The sequence below is a fragment of the Pieris napi genome, chromosome 5 (genome assembly GCF_905475465.1).
Source record: "Pieris napi chromosome 5, ilPieNapi1.2, whole genome shotgun sequence".
NCBI lineage: Eukaryota > Metazoa > Arthropoda > Insecta > Lepidoptera > Pieridae > Pieris > Pieris napi.
The window spans coordinates 11,284,286-11,310,105 of record NC_062238.1 but is presented as its reverse complement, the minus strand read 5'-3'; the positions used below and the strand labels follow the sequence as shown (position 1 = coordinate 11,310,105).

General features: G+C 33.4%; 1 protein-coding gene across 1 annotated transcript in view; it reads left to right on the top strand.

The window, feature by feature from the left end:
* Positions 1–25,820, top strand: part of LOC125049302 (protein white) — a 38,206-nt gene that overhangs the window by 3,724 nt on the left and 8,662 nt on the right. The window contains exons 2-8 of the mRNA XM_047648448.1: positions 8,336–8,567; positions 11,891–12,129; positions 13,169–13,240; positions 20,653–20,832; positions 22,066–22,223; positions 23,154–23,334; positions 25,410–25,586. Of these exons, the coding sequence (XP_047504404.1) occupies positions 8,336–8,567; positions 11,891–12,129; positions 13,169–13,240; positions 20,653–20,832; positions 22,066–22,223; positions 23,154–23,334; positions 25,410–25,586 (1,239 nt within the window). The remainder of the gene's footprint in view (positions 1–8,335; positions 8,568–11,890; positions 12,130–13,168; positions 13,241–20,652; positions 20,833–22,065; positions 22,224–23,153; positions 23,335–25,409; positions 25,587–25,820) is intronic.

Genomic DNA, 25,820 nt, shown 5'->3' with positions numbered 1-25,820 from the left:
CCCAGAAATTACTGTTTACTGTGTTTTTCTTCATTTGTTGAGCTTTAAAACGACTTCCGCGTCGCAATACTTACCTTAAGTTCTTCCGAAACTTGAATTAAATACATGAGAAAAAAAAAAACATAAGCGACAGGTATAAAATTATTACAAAATCTTACGATGCAATAAATATTCTCAATCTGCAATATTTTTATTTTCGTATAGTAGCTCCCAAACACGAATCGATAAGAACGATTCAATTAATTGTGTCCAATTCAGTACAATCGTTTATATCCTGTTCTTCGAACTCGATAATTTGTTTGCTAGTAAGATTTTCGGCTACTCTGCGGCCTAGTCTCGGTTCTGCATTAAGACCTGAGACAAGCACTTTTCTACGTGTTTCATTATTACTCGTCATACGGAAGTACTAGGCGTCATACCCAAGAAACTTATTTTACGCGGTAAGTGAACCCAGGACATCAGGTGAACTTTATTCAAACTATTTTATTAAATACATATAATAATAAATATATATCTTTATTATTATTTAATATATCATTTATTTAAATCTAAAAATAACAATCAAGTATACAGTATTTACAATTTTTTTTACTGACAGTGATAAAATAATTAAAAAATCATAAAAATAAATTTAAACAAATTCAAGGGTTTGGTCCCTAAAGCAGTGTACGTAAAATTAGAAAATTCAAGAATACTTAACCACCATACAATTCGAACTTTTTGGTGTAACCTTATGGCGTTTGACATAACACAACATTGACAGAATGCGTGCTGCAAATATCGTCAGAGGATGTAAGAAAAATGAATATCGTTCAAAATAAATGCTTCGATCGGAGTTATTATATTGATAATATAATAATATGCGAGCCAGAAAAACAAACAAAGAATGTTGTATAACATAAAGCATTAGAATAATAAACACTTTGTTTCTGAAATATTTTTTAATTCATTATACCAGTTTGAAATCAATATTCATAGTTAAGACAGGACAACGTCTGTCGGGTCCGCTAGTGTTGATATATATATATACTAGCAGACCGGCCAGGCGTTGCTGTGGCTAAGGTTTTAGTTATATTACATAGTAGCAAACTATTCAAGGGAAATGGTAGGAGAACACCAGTCATGGGGACCACCATGCTTTATGGTGGTTATGCCATTAAATTGTAGCTTATGTGAAACGTTGGTACTTTCAACACAGCGCCGTCTGTTAGAATTGTGACTATCAAATAATAAACAAATATTTTGCAATAAAATAATATTGCGGGTATAAATTGAGATGTAAGCTCTCCTATCTTTTAAGTTGGATCAAACTACACACGGTGTGCAAATTTGATTGACATCGGTTCGGTAGTTTAGGAGTCCATAGCGGACAAACAACGTGACACGTAATTTATATATATTATAAGATATATGTTATGATATAATCTAAGTAATTTTTTCTACCTTGGCGTGACTACTAATGACATTGTGTATATATATCCAGGGCATATCGGCTCAGAAACAATGTATTGATAAACAAGTGTTCGTTAATTAGCTTAGGTATATTTCAATTCTATCGCAGACGAAGTGAAGTGATGTCTACAAAGAAGCCTTAAATACCAGTGGTGCTACAACCTTTTTAGTTCTGGGCCTCAGATTTCTGTATCTGTTTAATGATCATCAATCTAATAGGCAAATTGAGTTACAGAATCGCAAGGCAGTGGCGGAAAGTTTATTGCCAGTTCTTCTATCCCGCTCTACGCCCTTGACTTGCGAACTGGTAGTAAATTGTAAATATAACTTCTTTTTTGACGTTCAAAACGGTTAGTCGACATCACAGGAGACCGAAGATCTGGCAGCTACCTCGGACAAAGAATTAGTCTAGCAATTCAAAGGGGGAACGCTGCCAGTATCTTCGGAACCTTGCCTAAAGGGATTCCTTTTAATGATGTATTTTAGTTAATGTTAAGTTTAGTTATTTATTTCAATGTATATTTTTTTATTATTAGTTTTATGTGTCTATATGTGTATAAGTATATGTGACAATTAAATACTCGTTATTGTTAAACTGGTTAGGCTCTTAATATCACAGAAAATCTAAGCTTAAAAGTCTATGCAATTAATTATGATAATTATAAAGATGGAATTGTAGGTATACTATTATTTTTGATAACACTTGTTTACCTATATCAATAAAGTTATTTTGAGTTTATCAATCTCCGTAGCGCTGTTGCAAAAATTTATGGAAATTCGAACCGCCGCGCTGTCCCTGTTAGAAGGAACGTATTGGCGGGGCTATAAAATAAGAAACCGCCCAGGGGTTCTCGCATATTACCTTATTTACCTTTAAAAATACTTAAACTTTATACATAACATATAGTGTTTTTAAATTTTAATACATTAATGACTAATGGCTTAAACTGAAACCGTACTTAGATCTTGTTTAAGTATCAATTTCGTGCGTGATTTCCTACGATCGATTTTGGTATCTTATTGTGGGAATAATTGTTGTGTACGATTAAAACTACCCTCGTAGCTTAGTCTATAAAGTAGTCCGCATAATTTGAAGCCTGGTCCGCTTCTTGGAGAATACAAATTTCGGATTCTGTTATACAGAAAGCGGCAGCACATTTAATAATATAAACGCGAGTGTATTAGTCGTTGCACTGTTTTTAATTAATTTATTATACTAAACATATTGATCCTAATAAACAGATTTTTATAAATTAATTTACTATAAATTTTTAGTACCATATACGACGTATAAAAGCTCTGTAAACGTATTTTTATTTTAATAGCATCGAACTGTCGATGGTCATTGACCGCGCGGTCATGCAAGTAACGAATATACGGATAACGAAACGTTATTTAACTTAATATTGAAACCAACGATATTATATAGAATGTGAATAATCAATACATATCTCTAAGTAATAATAATAAAATTCTAATTATAACAGCGATAGACATAATTATTAAATCGCGACATACTTCTACTAGGTATTAATAGTAATTAGCTTATGACACACAATATGTGTTATATTCAATGGACTTAGTGTTAAGTATTACCGTATATTAAATCATGGTTTTTGACATATACGAGTCAGCTAGGTCTTGACTCTGACGGCAAGGTGACTTTATAACGTGGGAGAGTATTTACATCATACGTTTTGACAACAATTATAAATAACTGTTATTATTATGACATTATGGTAATTAATAGGACTATTCAAGCGTATTTTTTATGACTGATTGTGCGGTTTTTTTATAATTAATCAATCTAAATGTACCTCTTTCATAAATATAAAAAAATCATAATAAAAATTATGAAAATGAAAATCAACACAAATTTAAAAAGTTTGGTCCCTGTGGCAGTGTACCTTTAACACTGGCAGCATTTCCTCGCTGTATTGCGATACTTATTCGTTGAGCCAGAAGTGCCAGCTCTGGGGTCACCGGTACTATCTCCCAGGCGCCAACTTAAATCATAAATAAGCGCCTGTGCACTTGAACCCCACGGCCCAAGTGTCTCTACTCCATAGGGAACAAAATCGAAGTTGGAGGACTCTTAATATTCTCTTTCGTTGCAAATAAACGATTTATTATTATCTGTAAGATTCAGAAACGAGATAGCTCAAAGCCTGACTCCCATTTGTCAAAAATGTGATGGATTTTGACATAAGGCGACATTACATCAATATATGTTGTGCTAATACTCGTTTCTGATAAGGATCTGCCGAAATCTGTGCGAAGAAATACAGTAATTGAACGTGTTCTATTTCCAGTTCATTTTAACCAGCTATGCAGGCTACAAAGATGATTATTATTAAAATGTACCTGTATAGAAAATTATAGTTTGCGTTCCTAGACGTTTGCAACAGACATGTTTTCATCACGTGCATTTGTATGCAAATTAACTCGTTGGCATTAATATTAGTATTTATTATTTTACGAACAAAATATTATTCAGGATCTATCATTTATCTAAATTTTTAAGTCTTTATTATACTTATAAAGTTAATGTATTAAAAGTTTCGGTAAACTTGTCGAATAACGGCTATACCTTAAAACGGCTTCAAATTTTTTCTACATTTTCATAACTGCAATCGCATGATTTGTGAAATTAATGAAAGAAGGTACAAATTTTTGGCTTTAACCTAACCTAACCTGATCACAAACGCCACTTCAAACAAAAAAAAACCTAACCTAAACTGACCTATAGTTATTCACTGTAAAGTGAGCAAAATCAAATTTACATAGTTTTTTTAAATTACGTCAAGGGACCAAAGCCATGCTAGCGCCTCCTTTATAAAATATTCAAGTCGTAAGGAACGATAGAAAAAATGTTGAGCTCTTTTAAGTTGTTTTAAGGACCAAAATTTCTCAATATCAATATCGCCTACAATTCTATAAAAATACATGTGTACACCGGGATATATGAAATTGTTTGTATTCTGCCTTGCGATTCTATAACTCCCTTTTCGAACTCACACAACGGTTTTCACAGCGGCGGTCGCGCTCAAATCATTCTGATAAACAATAAACTACAAGCTCCCTCCTTATCAGAATGCCAAATCGTAAAATGAACGACTGACAAGACTGGAATGCGAACTTACCCATTTCGTATTTATGTATGAAATTTACTGATCTGCACATGTATTTAAACGACAGATCTGTGAATGATAAACACATTAAAGTATAGAGAGTAAAGAAGACGGGAAATTAATCGAATTATCGAGAGTCCTCTGTACTAAGAAACAGAACTATAGCCGGGACACAAATGCGTTGTTAAGAATCACTTGCGCTGTGTTATATTCACAGATGACTAGGTGCATGACAGAGCCAGCGAAGCGTGTGTTACTTATAATGCTGGAGCTGAAGATTTTTGTAACAAAACTCTGCGGGATTAAACTTAAACATAACCTTATGACTTTCTTTTGTAATAGAATACGGGGCAAACGGGCAGGAGGCTCATCTGATAAGTGACACTCGCACTGCCAGAAGGCTCGCAAGCGGTCTGCCGGCCTTTTAAGAATTGGTACGCTCTTTTTTGAAGGACCCTAAGTAGAATTGGTTCGCAAATACTTCAGTAGGCAGCTGGTTCTACATAGCGGTGGTGTGTCGTAAAAACTGCCTTAGAAAACGCTCAGTTGTGGAACGACGGACGTCGAGGTGGTACGGTTGTATTCTGCCTTCACGTCCGATATTGAAACTCAGAAGGTATTAGACCGAACACCTCTGAACATTCTCCATTGTAAATGCGGTAGAAGATGCAGAGAGACCCTACACCTCTACGCAACGCCAAATTATTCATTACGAGATTGTTAAATTAGGTTAGAAAATACAATCGACAGAACACCTTATAAGCCTTCGGTCAGCGACTTATCCTATCCTAATTTCCTAATATAATTTGTCCAAATCGTAAGTCAACCGTCACGGTAATTGCCTCATAAGGTCAGTTTACTCGGTGTTGATGTCGGTAACTGGATATCTTCCGTGTGGAATCGATATTACCCGATTATCAATGGATTATGCCCTGCCGCAGTGAAGATAAGAGGGTTATGGATTGTAAGTCAAACCTACAAAGCAGAGCCGGCTTTTTTGTGACGCCAGGTGGCTCATCTGTGATACCGTTACAGTCCTCAATGTGAAAAGGCTCGCAAGTGCGTTGCCGTCCTTTTAGTAATGTTAACACAAAAATATCTTATTATTGTGCGTAACCACTATATGTGACTGAAACGTTGATATTTAATACTTCCACCAAATTCATAGGATTTCGATTTTAATAGCCCGTAACTCATAATAGCGACTTATACTGCTTCTGGGTAAAGGAAAATAAAATTGAAACTACACATTTCTTACATACATTCGTCTACTACGAAAATTATCCGTCAATTGACATACCAGAAATGATACAATATACCAAATACTTATATATCTTGATAGATAGGATAAGATATGTACATTATATATCTAAAGTATTTGTATATATTATAGTATACTATGTAAATTAATAATTTAAACAAATACTCAGCTTAGCTACACGTGTTTATATATTTAAGTGTTCATTAGTTATGTCATAAAATAAAAATGCAGAGTGAAGACTAATATAACAAATTTATTTCATGATTAAAATACAATATTTGCATACCTAAATTACCAGATACGAATGTCGTAATAGTTTTTAAAATACGGCTTAATTTTAATAAGATATTTGGACCTTAAAAAATGAAAGTTGTTTCACTTGTAATGTCTCTCGTGCCCTCACCAACAAACCACTTTTTAGAAACCAAATTTGTTTCTTATTTTATGAAGCTTCTACCACGAACAATATTTAAAATCGAGGAAAAGGAGAAATAGCTGACATTATCGTTTTTAATAGAACAGGGGGCAAACGGGCAGGTGGCACATCTGATGGTAAGTGATACCGCCGCTCATGGACACACTCAATGCCAGAACCCGCGAGTGCGTCGCCGGCCTTTTAAGAATTAGTACGCTTTGTTTTTGAAGGACCCTAAGTCGAATTGTAATCGAAGATACTTAAGAAAGCTATAAGAAAGATAGATTTATTTATTTCGTAAACCTACAGCTAACATAAATTTTATACAACAAAAACAATTATACTAGACGTAGAGCCAAAGATGGCATACATAATATGTACAAAAAGATTCAAACACTTACGAAATAGGAATTATTTAATTTAACTATGTAATACCTAATTCGGCTGTGTTGTGTGATGGCGTGAGAGTGGGGGTATGTACGTGAGAGTGTGTATGTAGGGTGTGATCACATTATGGAAGTGATTTAGCGCTATGATATTCTTAATACTCCTTTTAAGCATCAAAACCTAAAAATGGTCATTGTATGACCGAGTTGAGTTATACAAAATTGGGTTTTTGAATCGTTTGACCTAAAGATCAAACGATCAAACGACGATCAGCTAAAGCTGTATCCTATGGGAGAACAGATGATGATGTATGATAATGTTGATTGAGATTATTTTCCTATTCTTACGTTTAGGCCACATTAAAGGGTTACGAGACATTTATCTACCTTAATTAGTGAACAAATTAGTCATTAATTTCAACATCGGACGTCGATGCAGAATACCAAATATCCACACATATCACCTCGACGTCCGTCGTTCCACAACTGCACATGTTTTGAGGAAATTTTACAGCGCGCCACCACAATGTTGAACCAACCTACTTAGGCCCTTTAAAAAAATGCGTACAAATTCTTAAAAGGCCGACAATGCACTGGCGATTTCTGGCAATGAAAGTGCCCATGGGCTGTGGTATCCTTTTGCATCGGGTGAGCCTTTTGCCCGTTTGCCCCCCGCTCTAAAACAAAAAAAGTCAAAAGGTTAGTTTAAGTTTAATCCCGTAGAGTTTTCTTTATTTTTTAGTCATAAACAGTAACTGTACATATCGTCAATTCTTATGAGAACAAAAAGGTATTATAAAGAAACGTCAAAAGGCAGGTCTTTTATGAATAAAAGATAAGATAACGCATGTATATCACTATTATTTCTTAACGAACCCAAATATTTGATGAGAACTCTTATGATGTAATTAAAATGCCATTAACCCCATCAAATAAAATATGAAAGTCAGAGAAACTGTTGACTTTTATTAGTCCACGATACTGTGGACAGAAAATTTATTTTCCCCCGTGCATATATAATACACATAAATGTATAATATGTCAATAAATAGATAAAATATCGTCTTGTTTTTATTAATTATTTCTCTTGGACTGTTCGTGATTTCAAATACCTCAAATCGTGTCAATTATACGAATTTTAATTTGTTAAAAGTGTATCCTTAATTAGTACGTATTATACTTTAATGATGGTATCGCAAGTCAGACATAATCAAACTATGCTGGAAACGTTCAGAAATCCTCGGAGCACTAAGGTCGCTTCGTTAGGCCTACGATGTGCCCAGGAGACTTCTGTGCTTCTGGAAGGAGCTTAGTGTGCCAGGATTTTACTAAATTATTAGAGTCTAAACTCTCACTTGGTCCGTTGTGCGGAAACTGAGTCCACAAACCTTTAAACTCAACTATATTGGAAATTCTGGCATATCTTCAAAACCTTTTTTTATTTTCAAATATAACTCCTCTGTCTTTACTATTATTAATAAAAATATGAACTTAAGTAGTAATTTATTTACTTTGAAACGTTACTTACAAATGAATGAAACGTAGCAATTTTCGTTTCGGATTTCAGTAGTGGGATGAAATAAACTGTCTCTTTACATTGCTTTCAAAGTTTTTAAATCCCAATACTAAAATAAGTATGGCATTATGTTCTGCGAAACTGTTCATACTTTATGTTTTATTCCGTTTACAGGGAGGTAACACGCCAAGCGGCAGTCCTCGTACCAGTGGTGGTGAAGTTACTCTCGCGATACCACACAACAGAAGCTATGGGGCAATCGGAGGCGTGGAGAAGGTCACCTACACCTGGGCAGATGTCAACGCCTTCGCCACGGAGACCAGGTCCAGAAATAAGAGGTTCTGGAACTGCTGGAAGACCTCTTCAGACAGAATGTTTCAACAGCGGAAGCAGCTGTTAAAAAATAGTGAGTTTATTAAGTCAAGGCTATGTCATACATACCTGGATTGAGTCAAAAGTACCCATAGCCCATGAGCATGTATAGTGTATGTCATAAAAGTAGATAATGCCAGAGATTTGTCGGGAACGTAGTAATACGTGGTCTCAGCCTACCCCTTCGGGAAAGGCGTGAGTGTATAGATATATAGTAGTTTAATAATTTACACTACAGACTCCAAAGTGTTACTAAGGGACTGGAATGTCGCAACATATTTCAATTTATGTATTGTATATGAAGAAAAACGTTCTCCAATGATTTATAAAAAAACGTCAAATTTCACTGAAGCGTACACCAGTCTTAGCTATTAAATAATGTTTGTTATAACTCGTCTAAGACTATAGTATTCTATATATTATCATTTTTAAGATTTTAAAATACCAAAAAATACAGTTCAATACAATAAATTAATGGTCTTTGTTATTATATTATTTTTTTCATCTAACAGGGGTAATTGTTTTTATTTATATAATTTATTTGCAAGTCCTCTATTAAAGAATATTATCGGGGTAACTCAGCAAATATGTTCGCTAAATGGTAATTAATAGAATAACAATATTGCGTGCGCGCGTTTGACTGATGTTTCACAGTGAAAGCAAACACTTTCCTATCTTAAACGTTTTTAGACGCATGCAGTTTGATTTTTTTACGATTACTTAGTAATTTATATGATCGTACTCTTAATTTGGTTTATGATTACTAATTAAAGCAATAAATAACTGTTGGGTTATAAAATGGAAAATTTCTATATTTTAATAGTGGTTGCCATTATTAAAAAAAGATACCAGAGTTTTTAAATAACTTTTTAAACATTTTTTAGTTACATTAAATATACGTATATATCTATTTGCTGGTAATTTGTGTTATAATCTGGTTTTAAATGTTAACGAATTCAAATTATTCTTATCTTTAAATCTAAATGCAGTTGATTTATTCCTTTAGCGAACTCTTTTACGTTTTATAATATCCCAAGTGAACAAAAATTACTTTTCTTAGAACTTACTGATTTTACTAACATCTTCATTACCACGTTTCGAATTTTTCACATTAAGCCCCTATAAAACTAAAATTGCACTCTTTCCTCTCCTTCTGTCAAATGGTATTTACACTGTGTTATAAAGAAACAACAACAGTGCAATTTGATTTAGTGTTAATGTATAAGAAAGTAAAAGTGGCAGTAAAGTAAAAGATTGTTCTAAGATCGATTAATGAACCATTAATGTTATTTATTTATTTATTTGCTCAACAGTATTCCTACAGCTACTCACTAAACAATATCCAAATAATTACATTGTACACAAAAGCCAAAAACGGAATACACATTCAAACATAAACAAAGCACTGTTTCACCTATATATACAAAGTATATATATAATACTTAATATAATATGTATAATAAATTCTAAGTTCTAAGATTCATTGATCATTATAATATATATTTAATATAAAGGAAGAATAACAAAGCCATTATTAATAAAAGATACCAGAGTTTTTTTAATTATTTTTTTTATTTTTTTAGTTTCATTAAATATATCTATTTGCTGGTAATTTGTGTTATAATCTGAAGGTATACGATACATGACTGAGTTACGTAAATAGTTTGTATTAGACCGAGGAATTTTAAATCGTTGGGTTTGCCTTGTATTGTATGAAGAAGGGGTGTGAAATAGTAGAAGCGACAATAAGTCAGGACAGTCGATTAAACCGTTGTAAATAGCGTTATACATTTGAAGTTACGCTGTTCCTAGTAGATATTGATTCCAGGCCATGGAAAGTACCTACTCGACGTTGTTACGACTGTGTGCTGTCAAAGTTAGGTTAAATCTATTCATAATTTCAATTTATTATTTTGAAATGTGATTTGATAAGTTTAATTCGTTAAGCCGAGAGTGTTTTCTTAAGACATAACTTGACAGTTGTGATTGGGATTTAAGGCCACTATGTAAATGAGCATAAACGAGGTCACTTATTAATGAAAAATTATCGAAATCACGAGCTTATGGTATCAGGTTCGATTTCCTTTCGTAGCGCAAATTATAATTACATTTGTAATTTTACTTCGCTTCTAGAGTGTGAGGTTGGTCAATCCTCGCACGTAACAGTGAAATTTTATTGGCGATTGTACTGCTAGGAAACTAAAACTTATATTGGAGACCAAAGAAAGTCGTTTGGTAGGTTGTATGGAAATGGATAAAGGTTTTAGGGATATTATTTTGCAGTTACTTGATTTAAAAAATGCGTGGATATCAGCTGATAAAACGTAGGGGGCCAGTATTACGTAAGCAGATTGCAATTCCCCCCCCCCCCCCCTCTTCCTCCTCGTGTCAGCAGAAATAACCAAAGCTCTCCAAAATAATAGAACATAAACCGTATTAATTTTTTGTAGGAATCCTCGAAAATGCATTTCGTTTTCAAGCATAGACAATATGTGGGTAATACGTGTAAAAAAGTAAATAATTACTGTTGACGTAATCACCAAATAAGAAAATCAAAGACCCCCTCTCACCCCTAATGTGCTTACGTAATACTTGAACCCTAAATGGGTTCTTATTACAACACACTGAGTGCGAGAAACTCGGAAACTAAAGATAGTTCTAGTAGGCTTTGTGATTAGTATTTTCCTTTAACATGAATTGTCTCAAGAATGCGTTCAAGATTACGATGCACAAGTACTATTTAGGTTAGTTTCATAACTATGTCGCATATAATACATTGTTCCTTCGTTGTTCATGATATTATTGTATGCGTGTTTGATTTCCGAGTAAATAAGTTTTGTTGCAGTTTTAATGCATATTCAATAAGTCTGAAAATCGGACAACATCTATTTTTCATCCCTCTAAATTTTTATTATTTAGACTCAACTTTTTTTTACTTGTTTATGATACAGCATACAAAAATACATACAATCCTTAATTTACACCCCTCTACCATCAACAACTATTTTTTAAATTATAGTAGATAGTTATTTTTATTGAACTAAATAAATGTTTCCTAGAAATCATATGACGACGTTTGCCGGGTCAGTTATATATATAATCCGTGCAAAGAACTCAGAAATAAAATGTAATCCATTGATTAAGAATAATAATAATAATAGCCTTTAATTCAAATACAATTACATTTAAACACGTTTTCATTTCAATCCTCTTCTAGTGTATATGTGTGCCCTTTTTTGGCAAAGGCCTCCTACAAAATCAATAGATTAACGACTAATTAAAAAAAAATAACACATTAATAAGCTTCTATTTGTACGTACTTTATCTTCTAAGACTGATTAAACCCGACATTTACAGTTAACGGTGCTGCGTACCCCGGTGAACTTCTCGCGATAATGGGTTCTTCAGGGGCCGGAAAGACCACACTCCTCAACACTTTAACGTTCAGAACACCATCTGGAGTTGTGGCGAGTGGTACCAGAGCATTAAATGGGCAGCCGGCTACTCCCGAGGCGCTTACAGCTTTGTCAGCTTATGTGCAGCAGCAGGACTTGTTCATCGGCACATTGACTGTTAAGGAACATTTGATATTTCAGGTATGTCTAAGGTACTGAGATAATCGTCTCATTGCAAAATCATTCAAAAGATTTTCTATAGGTTTACATAAGCGAAATATCGACTGAATAGATCATCTGAATAGAACGAACAACAAATTCTAAAGACTATTTCCAAATTATATGTCAAAAACCCTATTGGATTTGAGTTTTGACATACGACGAATGTGAAGTTTTTTTATATAGAACAGGGGGCAAACGGGCAGGAGGCTCATCTGATGTTGAGTGATACCGCCGCCCATGGACACTCTCAATGCTAGAGGGCTCGCGAGTGGATTGCCGGCCTTTTAAGAATTTGTACGCTCTTTTCTTGAAGGACCCTAAGTCGAATTGGTACCCTATGATTTTACGTATACAACTAAAACACAATTGTAAGCAGAAGATTGTTTAAATATAAAAATCTCGTTGTGTTAAATTGTCAATTAAGAAGTCAATAATATGACAAGTGTGTAACGGAATCATTTAAAGTTTTGTCGTTAAGAAGTAATGGGAACGGACGATAAAAGTCCGGTCCACTGATTTAAAAAGTTTAAAAAAACTACTTTAGTTCATTAGCTATTTGCTTAGTGAGGGAAATGATTCGATGGCTATATCTAGGGCATTGGTAAAAATAAAATATTTACGAACATAGACAAATATTATTCTGTAATGTTTTTCTAAAATAAAAAAATGTACCTATAATTATATAAATGTATATATATATTTGGACGGCTCATTGGTCTAGTGTTAGTACCCCTGACTGCGAATCCATGTGTCCCGGGTTCGATCCCCGGCTCAGACGAACATCGATGTGTTGAGCATTTGTTGTGCTTAGGTCTTGGGTGTTTAAATATGTATTTATATGTCTATCTTTCTATAATATGTATGTATATCCGTTGCCTAGTACCCATAACACAAGCTTCACCAGGTTAGCATGGGACTAGTTCAATTGGTGTGAATAATTGTCTTTTAAAAAACGTGTCTACGTCGGTAGGGTCCATAATAAATTGGCCAGAGGTTATAATTAATAATATTTTTTCAGGCTTTGGTACGAATGGACAGGCATATCCCGTACGCACAACGCATGCGTCGTGTTCAGGAAGTTATAACAGAGGTATGTTTTCGAGTAACAATTTCCTATTATTTCATACGTATCATTTATTATTATATCTAATTTAATCATTTACAAGAAGATTATGGGCATGGAAAAACTACATACAAATTTAGTTTAAGAACTTATAAACAACTTCAATATAAACTTCGGTTGCAAGCAAGGGTATTCTGTAAAACCCAGTAGCGTTGTTATCGCTATACCCATCTTGTAATAAGTGTCTGTACCGCACGATCCTAAGGTTCTGATATCAGTGGTGGTTTGGAAAGAACTACATACAATACAGAAACGGAATTGCTATGGCCAATCGAATTTACAGAGTATCGGTGCTGACCTTTATAAAAAAAATATCTAAATAAAATAATTATTTGAATTAGTTACTTTTCTCTGTCTCAGTCTATCCAAAATCATAATTCGAAATACATAAAATTTAAATTTTTTTTTTAAACCACATTTTCTTGTTAAATTGGTGTAAAAAGGCTTTTTGGAGGCTTTTACATTTTCATTCGCTTATAGTCACAGCTTCACGCTTAGTGAATTCAGTAGATTCATAGACAATAATAGTGTAACAAACAGGTTTAAAAAAATGAATTATTAATAAGCTAAATTAAAAAATACGTATTACATATCGTGAGAAACTGCTTGACCGACGAATTACGTAGGCGACAAGGTACATTGTACCGACATTTGAATAGAAAATATATGTATTATATGATAATCTAGCCGTGTTGTAAGGCTTCCTATTAAGTGTAATGATGCTAGTTCCTGCGCAGAAACAGTACTGGGGCCTCCACAGGGCCGGATGTTGTCCATCGGGAGCCCTGTGAATTATCGTTGTTAATTTTTATTAATAGTTTAATTTAAACTGTTGAATTATCGTAGGTATGAGATTTACAATATTAACTTTATAATATCATCCTATTTTAGACAAATCAATTTTCAATTTCAAAAATTCTTTATTTTGTTTCACAAAAATTTATAGTGCTACATATCCAGTGAACATTATTTCCTGGAATGTAACAAGCTTACAACTAGACACGTTTTTACAGCTATTTTGCTTTTTAAAAACTTATAAAATTTATAAAACTAAAGTTATAATGTTACGAAAGGTTTTAACAATAACAAACAATTTTTAACAATGAGTTAAACTACCTGGTAATTATGCAATCTTTAGATGAGATTTGCATTTTGTCATGCCTAAATATTTTAGACAAGTGTTTAGTCTAATATTGTCATTATTTTTGCCTTAGACAAACCGAAATAAAACATTCATCAATTATTATTGTATTTTTTTCTGCAAACCAATTAATAAACCGGACAAGAATGTAATATGATTATTGTCGAAAGATTCAAAAAAGCATTGAACCATTTCGATACTTAGTCAACGTGAAAGGTTCTTCACACATATACATTTACAACCACATTTTTGTGGTTAATAAATATACTAGGTAACTATATGAAAGTTATTTTTCATACATAATACATTTTTTGTATGTACTCTTAAAGTTCAGTGATTTGGTCATATATTAAGGATATTATTATGTTCTCAATAAGGTCAATAAACAAGTAAAAGGTTTAATAAGGTTCTCTCCAAACTTGTTTATCAGTTTTTGAAATCTTACGTCCAAAATTTTATAGGACTTTTTTTTTACTGACGACGGCAACGGCAATTGTGTCAATGTTACTTTTCTTATTTTACTATAGGCAAATAAACCTATGGTAAAAACGACAGGAATAAGACGCCTAAAGAGAACTTAACCTTTTGAGTTAATAAACCTAGTGTAGTGAATATAAGTGCAATTGCGGTATCTCAGACACATGAACATAGTATCATAACATCATAGGACACTAAGACTGTTAATGAACATTACATTAGTTTAAGCTATTCACTAGTATTGTAGATAATTAAGTCAACATAATATTACTTATTAGCCATAATTATTGTATAGGCTAGATCGAATTCATGTAAAGTCGCACTTTTTTTGTGAACTTTATTGTAAGAAAAACAACTATAGGTAAATATTAGCTTTAATATTCAAATTTTACGTGCATTTTTACACGAAACTTAAAGAACGCTTATGTATGCATAATAACAAATTTAAGACATTTATTGCGTGTTATAATAAATAATAAAACTTATATAGTAAAACAGTTGAAAACGATATAATAAAGCAAATTAAAATATACAAACTTTTTATTTGAAAAACTTGCGCGTTATAAAAAAGGTTAATACTCGATAAAAATAAATTTAACCACACATTGAAATATACACTTGTGTATTTGAATTTTTTCGCACACTCGATCCACTGGGCTAACCACAGGTCTCAACGATTAACCGCATTGCCCCAAATTGTGCCAAGGCCGTACCTGTGTCTAGTGGTGGATAACATTACGCCTATATATCATTACCTGTTAGCTAGGGTCGTTTACCTAGTGTGCTATCGGGTGTCTGCGGTGAAGAAATGCACGCCATCCTAACGTAATCCTGAAAACATTTGTAGCTTTTGATTAAGAATGCAATACGAATGAAAACGACTGCTATTTAAGCCTTGACTTGTTTAAGCTATATGTATATGCTTAATCTAATATATAAAATTCTCGTGTTGCGGTGTTTGTGGTTAAACTCCTCCGAAACGGCTTACCCGATTCTCATGAAATTTTGTGTGCATATTGGGTCTGAGAATCGGACAACATCTATTTTTCATCCCCCTAAATATTAAGGATAATCCACCCCTAATTTTTTTTTTTTTTAATTTTTAGATAAATTTTTAATCTTTAATTTTTTTATGATACAGCATAAAAAAATACATACAACTCCTAATTTTCACCCCTCTACGATCAACCCCAATTTTTTTTATACATGGCAAAACGACGATTATCGGATCAGCTAGTATATATATATGGATATTCTTAATACAAGGAGTAATTAAATGACCTGCATCATGAGCACACACCACATACACACTCTCACGTACATACCCTTACTTTTTCACACCATCACTCAACACAGCCGAATTACTTAGTTAATAATAGTATCAAATCATTTTTATTTATTTTTCATTTCTTAGTTTCGTAAATGTTTTGTATTTATTATGTATTCCATCTTTTGCTATATCTTTAGTATAATTGCTTTTTTATATATAATTAATGATAGCTCTAGGCTTAATAAGTAAATAAATGAACCTAGTGGCGCGTGACTCGACGGCCGTGTGTTTGAATCCTGTGTTCCATTTTATATGTGCATGCGACGATTCTTTCATATTCAATCTGAGTGTGTCAATCACATAATGCTGATCGCCTACTAGTAGAAAAAAATCACGAGTATATACAATATTCTAGGGCTGCAGCGCCACTGGTTTCTTAAACTATTCAAAATATATAAAAAATGATTTGAGGAAATCCAATAAGAAATTTGTTTAATCAGGAAGTCAAACCTGATAATATTAATAGCCTATTAGACCGGTCAATGTACTGAATACTATAATAAACAATCTGGGAAATTTGGGCCTGATTAACATATGATGATATGCGCGAATAAGTCAATCCGTTAATGCCAATTCAAATAGGTACAGTTTGTTCGTGTGTTTCGGCCTGTTGACGTGCACTACTGGACATCTAACGCCTTCTCTCCCCCCCCTCACCAGATCATCTGTTCACCTAGTGATAGGCCGTCCAATGCTTCGCCCACTAGTCCTCGGCCTTCATTCCAGGACTTTTTTTGCCCCATCGGCCATCTGTTCTTCGGGAAATTCCCCGCCCATTTAAGTAAATACAATTCTCGCTAGCGAGTTAAAAACCCTAAGCAAAACTTGTTTTTTTTTCAGTCTAATTACACTGTTTTAACTAAATACTATTTAAGGGGGATGTCGAAGTAGAATTTTTGCATGAAAAACCTTGAGAACAGTCCATTTGCGTATACGGAACTAAATGGGAGCGTGATTATACAGGTACGTCGCGGTCGAAAAGGTCATTATAATGCCACGCTAATATGACGCTTAGAAATGAAATCAAAAAAGGTTGGCTTGTCCAATTTTCATGTTTTTGAATACTTTAAACAAATAAAAACGTTTTTATTTCGATATTATATACCTACATAAATATAACCAGGCCTTGTGTTTATCGTCGGTATCTGTATCAGAGATGGATGATACTACTCAAAGGGACCGCTCTATTCTGAGAAATTAGAATGAATACTTTGAATTCTAATATTCAAAGTTTGTCCACATATATCAAAGCGTTTATACGTTCTTGTATATTTATAAAATAAATAATATCAGTAATAACAAATGACAGTCACAAAAAATAATGGTTTTATACAACACTCAACACATATCTATTATGTTATTATATTTTTATTTATATCATTTATACTTCGTTACATTTATAGAAAAACATAACACATATAAATTATTAGTGATGCAACGGGCGGCCTTATCGGTATCAAACGATCTCTTCCTAATCCTAAGGAAAAATCTAAAAAAAGATATATGATGGGTAAACTGCAAGAAATGTACAACCAAAAATTATAAAAAAAATTATAGAATCATCAACCTTAATCTAAAATAATACAAAAAATGTAATAAAATAAAATCTAAAAAGGTAATCTCACGAATTCATGAATGAATCTTTATGCAATAAAAATACTTTATTAACTAATGAAATAAAAAATGTATGACGGATACCACCTTCATATACCGGTGTTAAGGCTACAATTATTTTCCATTAGATATCTACAATGTCTCTGGACAGGGCCAAGCGATGCAATGAAATAGTCGAACTGGTTTGACCAGTTTATTATTTAAATTGTATTCAGAAGACGCTAAATTGTGATAAAAATGTGTATATATTTTCCCTGATTTAAATATTTTTGCGTAATACAGTTTGAAAACTTAACCATTAAGTTAAAGTAATATAGCTGATTTAACTTATAAACTTTGCTTTACTGAGAAGACGGTAACTATGGAGTTTAAAATTATCTGAGGTCGTAGGTTCGATCCCGGCGGCAGCAATACATTCTATGTGCGCATTTAATAATCATTCGAACGGTGAAGGAAAACATCGTGAGGAAACCGGTTTGCCTTAGACCTTTAAAAGGTTGCCGCGTGTCAGGCACGTGGGGCTCATCACCTACTTGCCTATAAGATTGAAAAATGATCATGAAACATATACAGAAATCTATGTTGTAAAGCCACTAATTTATTTAATTATTACTGTCTAAGAGATTTCAGAAACGCTAAGTCTAACTTCCATACGACAAAGATGAATTTCTTAACGCGATTTAAACGCGAGACATAGTTCGTGCTGTCTCCTTTTTAAATATTTTCCTAAAAAGTACATCAGGTAATTTCTACACGCACGAAACAACATTTGCTTTTCGTTTTTCTTATAAAGAAAAAGATTAATTGAAGAGAACGTACAAGATACGAGACAGAGATAAGGGCGTACCAATTCTTAAAAGGCCGGCTGCGCACTCTGGCATTGAGAGTATTTACGGGCGGCGCGGCGGTGAGCCTTCTGCCCGTTTGCTTTATAAGAAATGGTCATAACTTAAACCCCTTGATTTATAAAAATTATTAAGTTACTCTAAACTAAAGTGCTATTTCGTCTCTTTCTGTCAATTTGTGTTTAATAGAGAAAGAAAACTGACAATTGTCAAAACGGTGCAATTATAATGATTTAATTTATTTATGATTAGATTAATAAAGTTATGTCATAAATAAAATCACTCGTCAATTTCTATTCATAATTTATTTACGATAACAGTTTTCTTGTATGTTTATAGTGATAAATATCATTCGGCTGTTATTAGTTTCAAGGCGCCTTAGAGTGCTTATTAAATTAATAGGATATAAATTATCTATTCATATTTAAGCCACCGCTTTATTTATGTAATAGCCTCTTAATATAATAATATTTGACCAAGAGATGAAATATTGCAAAGAACTAAATCTGTTTCGTAACGAGTGATAGACACAAATTTTTAGATTTATCGCTTAGTTTTAATAATAACATTGTTGATGTTCTTAAGCTTCTTATATCCGCGCATTGGTATGTGAGGTCGACGATTTACGTTTGGCTTATTATTTTTTAAACAAAAAACGTCAGCGGTTCGGGCTCACTGCTAGCGGCATTATTCGTACAGATAACGGCAAACATCTTGAACAATTGTCCTTGCCTGCGCATAGATGATTTTTAGGTATCACTGGGAGAGGGGGGCGGCGGGAGAGTGACGTGTCAATCGCGTGATTGGTAAATTAGTTGACGTTTACGTGTACGATGCGCAAACTTTCCCCCACTCCCTTGTTTAATGCTCAAGAAGTTTGCCGGTATCCTGTCTTCTAGTGCAGCAAGAAGGCTCTTCTTAACAACGACTGTAATAAAATACTGTTATTAAGTAATAAAACGAAGAATTTTGTACTGATATTAGTTTGATTTGTTTGAACACATTTTCATCTTAAAGTAAACGAAATTTTATAATTTCTTTTTTATTGAAATTTTGCTAAAATGGACCTAGGAATCTCGGTGGCTGACAACAGTCAGCACCGAGATTCCTAGAACAAATGTAACAACGTTACATTATTTGACGAAGGTTAATAATGTTTGATATGATAATTTGGAATTATATTCTGTTGTATTGTTTTAATTTAGAGCTATATATGTTTATTCCAATATTATTATATTTTGGTAATTTAGGATATCGTAGCTATTTTTTTTTTGTTTGTTGTTATTAAATAAATAAATAATGTATATGTACAGACATATACATTATTTAAAGCCAAAGCCAAATGCAAAGTCAAATGGAAAGTCAAAATCATTTATTCATTTAGGTAACACAATGTACACTTATGAACGTCAATAAAGAAATACATACTTAATGCTTATAATTTTACATTTACTGCCATTTCTCAAGGGTATATCATTAATATCGGTTTTAACTAAACCCAAATAAAATTGGATTTTACTAAGAGGTTTAAAATTTAACGTGTATGGCCTACATAAATTTCGTAAATTCTAAAGACAAGAATTTTATATTTTGAATTTCCCTGGTCAACGCAAGGTAATACATCGATTCATGAAATATTTTATCATAAAATTTATGAATTGAAAATGAGGATCTGATTTCATTTTTCTCTTTCTCATTTCGTTAGGGACGAGATGCTTACCGCGTCTTCTTGATATGTGACTGTGTGTTTAATTTTATTTTCAGAGACAACTTATCATGTATTGTTTTGTCTTTAAGCTCTTTTGCCTTTTTTTGTAAACATACAACATTGTATTCTGCAACTGAAATTCAAAGTACTTATCAATAAATTGTGTTTCTACTGGTGTAAGAGTTTTCAAAATCCATACCTTCGAGAACCTTCCAGAAACTTTTATAAAATATTAGTTACACATAAGCTTAATACTCTTTCCAGTTGGCGCTATCCAAATGCCAGAACACAGTGATTGGCATCAGCGGTCGTTTGAAGGGCATCTCCGGAGGGGAAATGAAGCGTCTGTCATTCGCCAGTGAGGTGCTGACGGATCCACCTCTCATGTTCTGCGATGAACCGACATCAGGCCTGGACTCGTTCATGGCACAGAATGTTATACAGGTATGTTTCTTAAGATATATTTATTTATTTATAAATATACAACTACTCTAACAGCTAATAGCCAAGGTAATAGTTGCTTAATTATTTTGGATTAAACGTCGTTTTTGCAAATTCGCTTTGAGAAAATCTAATTTAAAGTTTATTCACAGAAAAATGCTTCTTATCTCATTTTCTCCCACGTTGAATCTTATGAATTTATGTGTCTGTCTCTTTTTACTGTCGCTTTTTCGTTTCATCAACTTTCAAATCACAACGATGCTTAAGAAGTTTTCACTTCAAATAGAACCCACTCGCCATAATCAACGCACATATATTTGTACAATAAATGTAAAGTCGCTCGTAGCCAGTAGCCGTCAGAAGGAATTGGAACATGCTCTGCAGAAAAAAAATTGGCATATTCTGGGCCTCTGATATTAGAAAACGCATGTTGAACACGAAGACTTCATTTCGTTCAACACACTGAAAAATTTAATAATATCCAATTATAATAACATAATACAGCGAATTAAAACCAGTGTCGAAAAGTCACCTGGTCGTGCCTGGTCCACGACAGACACGATTGGAACCGGATGAAAAAGGCTTCGGTCCAACGTTCAAACCAAAACTGGACAATGCAAGCATATGATGGTTCCTAAATGTTACGTTATATTTTACCTACTGTCAAAAGTTAATTTTTGGGATCCATATAAATGCCGCTTCAATGTTTATAATTAAGTGTTGGAAATAAGGGCTATTGTTAATATTTAGCACTCGCAACGCTTATATTAAGAAAGCCTTGTATAGTTATAATGTGAAAACGAGTATTTATTAAACCATCAAAACTGGTACTCACTCACAATAGCGAATGCTATCCTCTGATAAACTCATATCTGTATTCCCAAATTTCATCTATGATATTTAAAATCGCCATAATTTTCCAAATTTCGTATGGTCTTGCCTCGCACCACCACTATGTGGAACCAGCCCACTGAAGCATTTCCAAACCAATTTGACTAAGGGTCAAGAAAAGAGCGTACTTTCTATGGGCGCATTTAACATTAGCTCAAACTGTAAAGGAAACATCGTGAGGAAACCGGCTTGCCTTACACAGGGGCTGATCTTCTACTTACATATAAGATTGACAAATGATCATGAAACAGATACAATTGGCCCTAAAAAGGCTGTAGCACCACTGATGTTTTTATCGATTATTGATGTGAAGTGTTAATTAATTTGTAAATACAATTGTTTCAGGTGTTAAGCGGCCTTGCGAAGAAGGGCAAAACTGTAATCTGTACGATACATCAGCCGTCATCTGAGTTGTACGCGATGTTTGATAAACTCCTCATCATGGCAGATGGAAGAGTCGCCTTCCTCGGTTCTCCCGATCAGGCTACTGAGTTCTTTAAAGAGTACGTATTCATTTATCTATGTTAACGTAAAATTGTAAACACCGTTAGATTGTAATCTATCTCGCGAGATTATAAACTGTCGAAAGATTGTGAACCTCAGCTTACTGCTTACAATTTAACGTATTATTATTCGGTAGATTGTACTACACTAACTTAGTTATCATTCAAACTTCTTTGGTCAATTACAGATTAATTTTACTTTCCAACAATTTCATATAACTACCGAATAATAATACGTTAAATTGTAAGCAGTTCGTTGAGGTTCACAATCTTTCGACAGTTTATAATCTCGCGAGATAGATTACAATCTAACGGTGTTTACAATTTTACGGTGACATATTTACTACAAGTTCGCAAGTCAAGGGCGTAGAGCGGCAAGAGCGGGCTTCATATCTGTCCTTTCGTATGTCCAATGGAGAGTGGGACAGATATATTTTTGATTGTTTTGGTTATTCACCTTGATCGTTACCAAGACGATTTAGATAATGTTACCAAATCTCTAATAAAAAAATTATTTGAAAAACAAACATAAGTTTTGTAAATTTAATATGATCATTTTTCATTTCTTCAAGTTCTATAAGGAACTCAGTTTTTCTATCGTTAAAAGTTGTGCGATCCATACCAAGTCTGTTAATATATTCAGTCCCTACTTAAGGAACCTTCTATCTTAAGTTATTACGTAATTTTCTTATTAATTAATGTACACTTACGAACGTCAAAAACTAAATATAATATATAAAACGCTTCTAATTTTACATTTATTGCTAGTTCTCAAATTAAGGGCGTAGAACGGAAGAGAAGAACTGGCAATAAACTCTCCGCCACTATTTTTAATCGCCAAGTTTTTTGTTTTTAATTAGATAATATAGTGGCTACATCGTAGACCAAAGATTAAAAAACATAATGTTATCTTTTATATCTGGTCCACAGCTTAGGCGCAGCATGTCCCACTAACTACAACCCAGCAGACCACTACATCCAACTCCTGGCTGGAGTACCAGGCCGTGAGGAAACCACGCGTCACACCATCGACACCGTGTGCACGGCATTCGCCAAGTCAGAGATCGGATGCAAGATCGCCGCCGAGGCTGAAAATTCTATTTTTAATGAGGTATGATATTTATTTATAATAATAATAAATGTTTTCATAAGTGGTACATTCCGATTGATTAATTATAAAAAAACGCACAATCATTCATGAAAAATATGCTTGCATAGTCATATTAATTACCATAATGTCATAATAAGAACAGTTATTTATAATTGTTGTCAAAACGTAGGGTGTAAATACTCTCCCACGTTATAAAGTCCCAGTAATAAAAAAATAGGCATGCAAATGTCATATTAATTATGCTAATCTATATACATATATATCAAAATGAAACCCGTTTTCCGTTGTCACGACATAACACGAAAACGGCTTGACCGATTTGTCTATTTCTTTTTTTATAATATTCCTTGAAGTACGAGGATGGTAGAGCAAAATTAAAAAAAAAAATTGAGTGAAAAAGTCTAAAAACAACACTTTTCTATATTCCCATACAAAATATTCGTAATAATATTTAAAGGCAATTTGAACTTTAATACCATATCATAATGTTCAAGTGTTAGTGGAGGGGTTCCGGGAAGGTAAATTTTTATTTTTTGACATAATGTATATTTTGTTGTATTATCAATTTTCGTTTTTTTTATCTTACTAGCTAGACCGGTGTCCCGAATAGCAGAATAAGTATTCAAAAAAATAAATAATCGACTGTTAGGCGGTACGATGTTCGCCAGGCCAGCTAGTATCATGTAATAAGACCATAGTTCTTATTATATCGCTTCATAAAGATTTAAGTTGGCGCCTGGTAGATAGTATCGGTGGCCCCAGAGTTAGTGCTTTCCTCGCTCAACGTATATCACAAAACGGCGAGGAAACGCTGCCAGCGTTAATGGTACACTGCCACAGGGACCAAACTTTTTAATTTTTTTTAAATTTTCATGTCAATTATTTCTATTATTACTATGTAGGTTAGTAATAATAATAAATACTGTATAGTTGATTTTAATAACAAATAACAACTTTATAAGACTATTATCAAAATAATAAGTTAAGTTATTTATAATTGTTGTCAAACTTATTGTCTAAATACACGTCCACACTTTAAAGGCGCCTACCTGCCTATAAATTTAATCAATTAGCTGAAATACTAGACTTGTAACACTCGGTCCAGGATATTCTGTGACATCCAGCCTAAACCTCAGTCCAAGGTTTATTCTCTGGTTTAGAAATTTGATATGCCGCCATGTATGGTTTAAGCACGGTACCATACAACCAAAGGCAGAGAACAAATTTAAATTTATAAAAACTTACACTCTGACCGGGAATCGAACCAGAAACCCTTCACCTAGCGGACACTTTATAAGACCGCTAGGCTACGAGGCCGTTTTAGGATGGTTGGTTTTGGTTGATTTTGGTTGGTTTGCCTTGTTTTTCATATGTTTCTTTCCATATCTCTAATATTGCGCCAGGGAATGCGTCGCTAATATAGAGCTTTTCTTAAGTTACTATTAAAGTAAATCTATACTCATTATACTGCTGAATGTATGTTTGTTGTGTTGGAATTGAAAAAAATATTTTATCTAATAAGTATGCAATTTATCCGATTTTTTATTTTAATTGACGTGATTTGATTGAAAGTAAGAGATATTTTTAAAATATCTCTGCAACAGAATATTTATCAAATACCTTGCGCGCATATGACTAAAAATTAACGATAAAACCACAATGAATATTTTAATTATTATTATTAATATTTTATAGAGAACAAAAATTTCGTTCCAAGGAATACGAATTCCTCAGTTCTATTTATTAATTAATAATTAAATATATAAAGCGTCCCAAAGTAATGGGGCATGAAGGGAAAGTTCCTTAAATATCGTAGATAGGGTATTTTACTGAAAGAAGACTTTATGTTATTTTTAAAAGTTAGTAATTCTGCATTCAAAGATTTTCTAAAAATTGATTGCCTAGTCTGGTAATCGAACCTACTTACCCTGTATATTGATTTAGATTCGACATTTTTATAAAACGTTACGATGTTAGTTCCATACAAAATTGGTAACTATAGTACCAAATATCGACAACCACGTTTTATAAGGCCGCATAACTCTTTTTACAATCAAATTGTTTTAAATCAACAGCGCAAAATTTCAAAAGGCTGGGCGGATTCTGCATGGTCAAACGCAGCTGCCTTCAGATCTCGTCGGTCGCCATACAAGGCGTCCTGGTGCGCCCAGTTCAGAGCTGTTCTATGGCGGTCTTGGCTCTCAGTCACTAAGGAACCTATGCTCATCAAAGTGCGCTTCTTGCAGACCGTCGTAAGTATTTATAGTAAACTAGCTGACCCGGCAAACGTTGTTTTGCCATGTACCTATATTATTTATAGGAAACATTTTTTTAATTCAATAAACATCTACTGTCTACTATAATAACAAAATAGGGGTTAATTGTAGAGGGGTGAAAATTTAGGGTTGTATGTATTTTTAATGGCAAATTATAAAAAAAGAAAAGGGGGTAACCCTTATCACTTAGGGGTATGGAAAATAGGTAGT